Here is a 9,751-nt window from a genome sequence, read left to right as displayed (position 1 = left end):
CCCAGCCAAAACAGGCACAGCTCACTATCTTCAGAAAGCAAGTTTGGTTTCAGTATTAAAATAATACTCAGTTGGTCATGCACTATTTTCTCAGGTGCTGTAAACTAATGTAACTTTTGAGCTATACTAATTTATACAGGTTTCACAAATACTTTTATTAGATTATAACAATCTTCCCACACACCAGTTTAGGATCTGGTTCCCCAGCTCAGTTTTACCTCAGTTAACCTCTTGAAAAGCAACAAAGAATAAAAACTCCTTTGAGGAGTTACTGACTGTAGGTTATGACTGTCACAAGCAACCACGTCATACAACTTCTTTCATGAACAGATCACACAACTATTTTCATTCTCTCTTAAGTCACTGGAAAACTGGTCACAGAACCCTGCTACTCTGAAGGGTAAGGCCTCCTCCCAGCTTTGGGAGATTTCAGGAGTCTCAATACATGCAACTTTTCTTCAATTCCAAGTTAATTTTCAGAGGAGGAGGGGAAAAAAAAAAAGTTCTAGGTAAAAGAGTCTTCTAAAAAACCAGGACATTTCAGTGCCTCATTTCATTTACTTTAAATACAGACTGTCTGCATGTTCCTTCAGTACGGATTATTGTCCAGTCACTTTTTTGACTTCAGAACAGTATGAGTGTCCTTCACCAAGTGTTCTTGTCAGTTTAACTATGTGGATAAACTCTCTTCACTTCCAAAAAAAGTTTCTGTTTTCTTTCTTCTGGATTCTGTGTTAGCCTTAAAATATTCCTGGAATGAGCCGGTAAGGCACTGCAGCAGTGTAGCGCTTCCAGTCCTTCCCATATTTGCTGAAACAACGGTGTTCATCCCTAATGCAACGGTGGGTTAGCAGAATAATCATGTAAACAATGTAGAAGTAAGGCAAGATGTGTTCAAACCCACAAGTCAGGCAGTAGGCCAAGGAGCCCATCAAATCTCCTGTGTAGTTAAAATGGCGCGCCCACCCCCAGAATCCTGAGGTCATCAGTTTGCTGTAGTACTTGGTCCCATCCACAGACATGTAGGAGCACTCAATATACTCTGGTTTCTTCCCCCATATCTTGCAATTGCCGTTTGTACGACGGAAGAGGTCCTTCTGGTGGTTGGTCATTCTGAAGATGTAATAGCCAATTAAACCCAACATCAAGATCCCTATGGCATTAGCTGTGCCCAGCTGGACAGGGTGGTAAACCAAATACAAACCCTGGGGAGCAGAAAAAGAGACAATCAGTGATTTACTTTAAATATATGCTCAGAATGCCAGACTAATTCCTTGACCTACAGCAACCCAGAACAAATGGAGTAGAAAGAACAGGAAAATCCACCCTGCCAGTAAAACCGTGGAAAATTTTCAGAAAACTCTGCATCCTATATTTTCTTTCTCTCTCTCCCCAAAACTTATTTCTTAGGTGGAATAAGAAGAGAGAAGTTGCAAAGATGCAAACAAACCAGGACAGAAGTGGGGGAGGGGAGGGAAACCACCCCAAACAAACCACCACCCACCAAAAAAAACAACCCAAAACCCTCAACATGCAGGAGTACAAAAAGGAACTGAAAGGATTTAGAAAAATATACAGACACAATAGACAGTGACAGAAAAGGGCACAGAAGAATGGGAGGAGAAAAAAAGATGTCAATTCCGTGCAGGGACAGTAAGCCTTCCTACAAGTGAATCATTACAAAGGATGTTGTAATGGTTACTCAACATTCAAACTGTCTAGAAACAATTTAAGACACAAATCAAACTACTGGGGAAAGTGTTTCTGGAAAGTTTCTTTCCTTTTAGCCCAAACATGTATTGTACCACATTTTTACCTGCAAAGTATAGAGGTAAGGCAACCAAACACAGTCTCCCCAGCCCAAATACCATCCAAAATGATCATGGCAGATATCAATGGTTTTCAAATACCAGGCTTCATTCCAAAAGAAGTCCAAGACATAAATACCCTGAAACAGTATAGTAGCACATTAATAACACAGCACTATCACCAGTTACCCTGCTTAACAGCATCAGCCTAATCTTTCTGTGCTGTCTGGTGATAAGATCTCAAAACTGACTCGTGTTTTTATGTTGACACCTCAAGAACGGGGTATTAAGAGGAATGTACCACACAAACATACTCCATCTAGATAGATAAAGCAATAATAAGTAATGCAAAGCAATATTAACCAAAAGGACCAAGGCAAATGTGCTACTTAAGGACAGACACTTAGGAAGTGTACTTGCATTTGACCACCCCTACCTCTCTTCAGCTTAAAGAGTCTTATGCTTACAGAGAGGGGGAACAGAGCTTCTATCAAGCAGGCTTCCATTTACACATATCAATGGATAAATCCAAACTATTATTTCTACTTATTACTTTGGGGTCTTTTCAGTACAAAGCACAGCAGCTGACTGGCTATTTTTAGGTGTGGAGACATCTGTAGTTCTGCATGTCTCACACACACAAAGAAGTTCGGTGCAGTGCTACCCTCAGAAAAAAAACCCTGCCCAATCTTGCTCCAACTAAAGCCATGGAATTTGTCATTGTTCTCTTTGGATTCAAGGTCAGGCTATGCCTATTTCCAGAATATAGCTCAGAAAAGAATTTCTTAATTTCAGTTTACACTGAAATCTGCTGGTGCAAACATGACCATGCCACTGGCAGCACTCTGAACAAATACAGCAGTTTTTACAGTGGCAGTCTGAATGATGTGTCCAAAGAAGCAAGTGAATACAAGTGCATCATCACTGAATGAGGTTGTTCAGGCCAGGAAAAACTGCAGGAGTTCAATTTCAGTGCGAGAAGTTTTTTCTACCTTAATACTAGTTTATTTCCAAATTGCTTTCTTATTTTCCTCCTCCAAATTTACCTGAAGGACATTGACAAGGATCATGGAGTTAGTTACTTGACCATACAGCTCCTGTTGTTTAGCAGCATAGGAAAGGTTAATCAGAGTCCAGGCTACAATACCAGGGCGCCCATTGAAGAAGAGCTTGAAATCAAACCACTTTCCTATTCGAGGGTTAAATTCAATCCCCATCATGTAGTCGTAAAAGAAGTTGCCAGTGAATTTGCTAGAAAGCATTAAAAAAGAAATAATCAGAAATGTACACAGTTATACATAAATATAGGTAATTACTATTCTGACTACGCATTTCAGATTCACTTGATGTAACACTTTTGAACAGTCTAACTATAACCTTCCTTATTTGTCACAAACAGGATGGATGCATCTGTGACACCGAGGCTGCCAGTCACATGACGTGTAGCATGAAACACAGAGGATGGTGCTAAGGAAGCAAAGAACCACAGTCATATATTGGCCTATCTAGCTGTGCCACTAAAATATATTCTGTCATTATTATTCTGTGCAGCATTCAATTTATATGTCTGATTACTTAGTATTCTCTCATTATTGAAAAGTCACATACCAGTCTTTGGCATTGGTAGGGAAAAAGTAGCCTTTAATCATTGCAAACGTGGAAACTGTATATCCCAGGATATTGGCACACCACAGGAGAGGAATCCAGTTGTCAAAAATTATGGTAGGTGAGAAAAAGTGGAAGTAATAGGCATTGGCAAACCAAAGCACATGGGTAATGATCCAAGCCTGAAGTCCATTGATTTCATATTTATTTACTACACCTAAAGTATGAGGAAAAAATTGAATGTTAGTGACATTGCATTAATACAGTTTTTCATTAATATGGATATGCATACAATATATAGAAGCTCAATCAAGCACTCATGAAATGACCTCACTCTCCTCAGCCTCCCAATTAAATATCTTGTGGTGCTTCTCTGAAAGTGTCATTAGACTCTGCTGTAATCATCAGGCTTTGTTAGGCTGAGTTTTTCTCTTCACTCTTGCTTCACAAAACAGTGAATTTAGAATCTCCCCTAAAACTAAGGTAACAAGTTACCCTTTCTCGCACTTAGTTCACATCACGCATTTTGCACAAGTCTCATGGTTTAACTTTGCTTAAGCAGGTGCAACTGCATTGTCAAACACTAACAATAGAACACTGCTGATTTTAAATGCCAAAATTATCAATCTGTATTTTTCCATTGCTGGTGTGGTACCTGTCATATCAATAGTTTTACTAACAGTAGGAGATAGAGAATTCTCTAATTTATTCTAAAAGATGACATAGATTGCTTTTCATTTTTGTTTGAAGTAAACATATGAGGCGGTGATGTCCACATTTCCCCCAGATACATGGGTTACTAAAGATTGCAAGTACAGAAATACTATAATTTTAAACGAGCGTATGGTATGCATATATTCCAAAGAAGAACTTACCAGCAGGGGTGACAGCACCTTCTTGTACACCTCCTACATATCCAGGAAGAAATTTATGGCAGAAGTCAGGAATGAACACATACAAAACCACCTAGAACAAAGAGAATGTATTAACAGCAAAAACAGACAACACAAGCCCCCCAAAACACTATCCCTTTCATATGCACACCAAATATAACACATGGCAGTTTCAATTCAGTATTGGATAAGCAAATATGGCAAGATTTAGCTGTTGTGATTTTAGACTAGTAATATGTCCAAGCTATTAAGCAGTTCTAAAGATGTACTTCATGTATGGTTGTCATCCTTTTTTGGTGGGGAGGCAGGACAGCTGGTAACTAGATTCAGGTCCTTATCTTTTTATTTTGAAGTTAATCTGCGTTATATGCAGGTTTTCCAATTCGGAAAAAAAAAAAATGGAGTAGTTTGGTAAGTCTGTAGATATTTTACAAATGTAAGCTATTTCTAATGTCAGTGTTCTTTTACCGTCTGTCTATAGAAAATATCACCCCTTCTGCAGTGTTAGTTTACAGTATATTTATCATGTATTAATGTAAAACAAATGGGCATTGTTGTTATATAGTTGCTTTTTCCTAAAAAACACATCAAGGAATACGTTGCACAAGGAATATTTGTGTATATTGCCTACATATTTATTTTTCAAGTGCATAAGTGTTATTTGGATTCCAAAAATCCATGGAAAGCAAGAAACACCAAGGAGTAAATGCCAGTGCGACATTCTATTATTCTTCCTTTGAAAAAACAGCCACTACATCTAGATTGTAACTCAATAATATACCTGGAAAGCGACCCAAAGGGTATAGATGCCAGCAGCCCTATAGGTCAGTGTAGGAGTCTTGTTCCAGATGTCAGACAGATGTTTATTCCCCATGAGCAAGTCAATGAGTGGATCAGTCAGAGAGCATTGGTACTGGTCACAGGACATTATGAAGTAATATGTGATGAGTGGCGCAAACAGGAGCAGTAAAAGGATGCTTGCCAAGGAAAACCAGTCCACTTCCCTGTAATCCAAAACAGAGCATTTTTTTTCCCCAGCTTTCAGTTAGATGAGTGGCTTGATTAAGTCAGGCAATTTTTTCAGTGGACTTTCTAGACTAACTGGATGAAAATTGAAAATGTTTTCAGGGCACATACATTTCTCTGGGTCAAATAGCTATAAAAAGCTTAGCATGTTACATACTTCACCACAAACTGTTATAGAACTCTGCTAGTTGATCAGAGCAACAGAACAGATAAACTCCCCTCTCCAAAAAGCAGATTATTTTTACAGCCTTCATGTTTTTGATGGCAATCATGGGTATAACTGGTAGAGTATTCAGTTGGAAGTGGCACAAGAATATTGTGCAAAGCTTGGAAATGCAGAAAAGACAGACCTTGGACAGTCATTAGTTGAACTCACTCTACCACACACTGTCTGTAGTGACAAGCTGCACACACACCCATGGCTGTTTCCAGTTGCAATACAATACTCTAGTAATACTTGCACAACTCTTTGACAACAGGGATAGGAGTCATAAATCTTGCTACAGAGGCAGATGTCAGCTGACAATACCACAGATGAATGCCTGGTTTCCAAATCTCAGGAAATATTTTGTTCAGCCCTTGAAGGAACTACAAATTTTACTGGTTTTTATTATTAGCTTTTCTTTTTTGCAAGGAGGACTGTGTTTTAACCCAAGCCATCTGGCAAGCTCTCTATCTTAAAAATCTTGAAGAACTCTTCTTTGGCATCTGTTACTACAGCTCATTATCCATGAGCTTTCAAAAGAAGGGCAATGCAACAACCTGTTACTAACAGAGTGAAGTTTAAAAGGAATGTAGCACCTATAAAAGTAAGTATGAAGCAATCTGAAATACAATGTCTAATTAGGGTCATCAGCTTCTCTCACCATGCTCTTCCCCACTGGACTTGAGATGTTCGAGTATCATTTTGGGTGCTTTTGTGTTTTCTTTCTTCAGAAGGTTTTTTCTCCTGATGGGCTGCCATGATGTCCTGTATGAAAGAAAATATTCAAGGTATTATTCAAGCTGGTTCTCAGTAATTCTTTTACAGAAGAGAAACACAAATAAAAGTTATTAAAAACTATTAAATAGCGTTCTGATTACAAGAAATTGGGGAGAGGAGGGCAGGAAGGAAAAAATCCTTCCCAATTCTTATGATCTTATATTTAACATAACACAATCAAAACACTAATGTCAAAGTAATCCATTAAACTTCCTGCTAACTGGAAATTTCTTTTAAGACATATAATACATGGCTTATTACTTACATGTGAGATCCAAAAGGAAAAAGCTGTTTTGCCACGTTCTTATAAACCTCTGAAAATAAAGTTCTGTAACTAATTGGCTTTCTTAGAGAAATTGCTACTCTTATAACATTACCTGTACTGGACCTTGGCAAATTACGTACTTTTTCCCAGACCCCTTGCTCCATGTATGTTAGCTACATCAAAGAAAACAAGATGACAGTTTATAATCCCATCTAAATCAGAAATCAGTGGGAACAGAGAATGACTTACTAGGCAACACCTAATTTTCTCTGCGGAACATGCATTATAGGCTTCTTTTGCTTTGCCCAAATACTTCTTTTGTTAAAGACCATCATCCCATAATCTGAACATTTGGCAATCCTCCCTCCAAAAAAGAAAAAAAAAAAAGTTTTTTTTCCTGAGCTTTGTCTCGTGGGGAGATACAGACTCTAAAACACATGCAGTGTTGTAATTTGCCGTTTAGGGTGGATTTTGCTAACAGTTGTTAGTTTTGTACCTCTTCAGGCTCTGATGTTTTAACGCAAAGCAGAAACTAGCAGTTATTGCCATTGAACCAGAAGCGATAATACAACACACTGTCAAGTCCTCATCCATGGGCCAGGATACCCATTTCAGCCCATTCCAGGGCCATCAATCCCTGCCTCAGTGATGCCATAGGAGTGCTGGTCTCCAGCTTCACCAGAGCCCTGCCCTCCCTGGCCATGGGTCCTGCTGATGCAGGCCTGACCCACAGGCTGATGTCCTGGCCCGGCCTCAGCCTGTCCTCATCCCCCTGGCCCTGCCTGGCCATCCCGGGTCTATGTCTGACTCGTGTTCCCCTCACCAGGCCTGACCCTGACCCCCACACCTGGGCTGATGGCCCCAAGCCCGGCCTTGGCCCAGCCCTACCACCACAGGCCTGCCTGGCAATCAGGGGACTTGACCCTGACCTGTGGACTGACTTACCGGCTTGTCCTGCCTCATCACCATGAACCTGGGCTTTGGTTGAACCTGGCCCTAATCTCTGCGTCTGCTCTGCTCACCTCACGGAGGTACTATGGGACTGACAGGTAAGCCCCTGCCCGCAGCCATGCTATCCCCCCTGAGCTCCCAGCACCTGGCCCTTTAGGGAGCAGCAGGCTCTCACTGCTCCCTGACACTTTAAGAAAAAGGAAGATGCGTAGGTCCCAAAGTAAAGACATCTCAAACAGGATCAGCCCAGCTGCAGGGATAACATGCCACCCTCAGATTCAAAATACGTGGTATGTTACTCTCCAGAAATCTCCTCCACACAATACATTTCAATACAAGTGCTTATTTTCAGAAGTCATCTGAGAAAAAGTCTAATCACTCCCCTTGCCAACCTGGTTAGGTAAAAATCCTAAGCAAAGAATGCAAGATACATGGTGGCAGGAAGCTTATGTTATGTACTATTTCAATTATCTTAAGTGCTAACTACCACCCTATCTTTCAGCAGAGACATTTTAAAATACGGTCAAACTTCTGGCTTAGACTTGAGGCAGATTTGAGCTCAGATTTGAGCCAGAAGTCTAAGTCTTTCCATGTATCAATACTTTCATGACAAAAGTTCTAAAGGAAGTGATGAAACAAACTCAAGAGGAGGTTATCGATCACGTACAAGAAGAAGCAGGACAGTAGATTCACTGTATCAAGGTTAGAGTGTGGGTCCTTACTGCAGTTATTTGCGTTGGTTTCGCTTTACAACAGTGGTGCAAATTCTTACAACGAACAGTAACAATAGTAGTAAGAATTTTACCATGACAGAAAGGCTCTTATTCAGGAATCATCAGAATTGGAAGTATTTAGGTCAGATGAAACCTTTGCTATCAGTTAGTCCAACCTCACTTGCCCCTGCTCAGAGCAAGCCCAACTTAGAACAGGTTGCTCAGTGCCTTGCCCAGTTAAATTTTGACTATTTCTAAGGATTCCACATGATTTGTCAGTCCTACTGAGAAAGTGGGCCTCTTTCTAAAGGATCTAGAAAAAAATCCTAGGTTGAGAATTTTCATGGTGTTTAGTTTTGTTTTATGCCCTTAAGTAGCCAAATAGCCCAGCTACTTTGCAGAGCTCTCTGTATCAGATCCGAAAACTCTGCTCAGTCTCCTGAGCACTAGTAAAAAGCCTGCCTGCAGCGGGCAGCACCTGGGATTTTGTGCAAGACTTCCCCTGCTCCCCCAAGTTTATCATTAATCCCACCAGACAGTGCAGAAACAGGATAATCATCCAATTATTAAAACTGGGAACTGGCTAGATGAGAAAGGCTGGCATTCAAACAGGCTGCACACGGGATCTATGCTTCCCTCCCATTTAAAGGCCAACAATTGCCACCAAGTTTTGCCTTTCTACAGAGCAAGAAGTGCCTACTTCAGACTATTCCCCTAAACAGATACAACCCAGTCCCATGTCACTTAACACATGCTAACATTTCTGGATCAAAACTCCCATTGAAATCATACTCCTAATAGGAAATTATTTCAATTTCTATAAATGCAAGCCTTCTGTTACCCCACTAAACACACCGCAAATACTGCTTTCCTAAACCCTTAGTCAGCTTGTTGACAAAAGCCTGAAGCAAAATTTGCAATCCAAATACCTCTTGCACAAAAAACTTCAGAGCTGCACTCTTCTGAGTCCGAACTTCAGAGCTTAACGATGAAGTACTGCGCTACTGCTCACTGTGTTGAAGGAATAATCATGCTAACCACACAATTCACTTAGAAGCTCTCCCCATTTGGCACCTAAGGCACGTATCTAATGTACAGTTCACAGAGTAAAGCTCACATGAAGCCCTTTCAAGCAATAATAATGCACGTGTTTGATGCTTTTCATCAGCATGCTCTGGACTTACTGAAGAGAATCTCAATCAAGTAGAAGTGTGGCAAAAAAAAAACCACTTTAAGATTTTGACCTACAAAAATCAAGCAGACTCCCGTTCATGAATATGTATTTTAAAGGAAGGTGCCTAGCTAACACGGACCATTTCACAGAGCCCCGTGCGTTGCACAGGAGAGGAAGAGCGCGGCAGGCTGCCCAGGAGGGGTTCAACAGACTCCCGTACGCCAGACACGGGTACCTTGGGCGGTATTACCGGGAGCCGGGGGCCCGCAAATTAAGAACAACCTCTGGAGGGAGGGGGCACGTAGCGAGCCGATAGCGCCGCAAACACTCCCTT

The 9,751-nt window shown here is 40.7% G+C and overlaps 1 protein-coding gene across 1 annotated transcript; it reads right to left on the bottom strand.

Moving 5' to 3' along the window:
• Positions 1 to 653: 653 nt before the first annotated feature.
• Positions 654 to 6,296, bottom strand: DHCR7 (7-dehydrocholesterol reductase). The gene is made up of 7 exons (XM_009697936.1): positions 6,199 to 6,296; positions 5,088 to 5,310; positions 4,289 to 4,379; positions 3,417 to 3,630; positions 2,855 to 3,059; positions 1,817 to 1,948; positions 654 to 1,205 (listed from the first exon to the last, which is right to left on the bottom strand). The coding sequence occupies exons 1-7, from the start codon at positions 6,294 to 6,296 to the stop codon at positions 741 to 743; spliced, it is 1,428 nt and encodes a 475-aa protein (XP_009696238.1). The 3' UTR covers positions 654 to 740.
• Between the last annotated feature and the right edge of the window lie 3,455 nt (positions 6,297 to 9,751).

This window comes from Cariama cristata, unplaced genomic scaffold (genome assembly GCF_000690535.1).
Source record: "Cariama cristata isolate BGI_N322 unplaced genomic scaffold, ASM69053v1 scaffold28223, whole genome shotgun sequence".
NCBI lineage: Eukaryota > Metazoa > Chordata > Aves > Cariamiformes > Cariamidae > Cariama > Cariama cristata.
This window is presented reverse-complemented; position numbering and strand designations above follow the sequence as displayed.

Excerpts from the sequence above, each read along its gene's own strand:
- DHCR7 (XM_009697936.1), bottom strand. The coding sequence starts at position 6,296 with ATGGCAGCCCATCAGGAGAAAAAACCTTCTGAAGAAAGAAAACACAAA. Across the intron at positions 3,631-4,288 it reads AGGTGCTGTCACCCCTGCTG|GTGTAGTAAATAAATATGAA; the intron begins GTAAGTTCTTCT and ends CTCATACTTTAG. Across the intron at positions 1,206-1,816 it reads CTTACCTCTATACTTTGCAG|GGTTTGTATTTGGTTTACCA; the intron begins GTAAAAATGTGG and ends TCTGCTCCCCAG.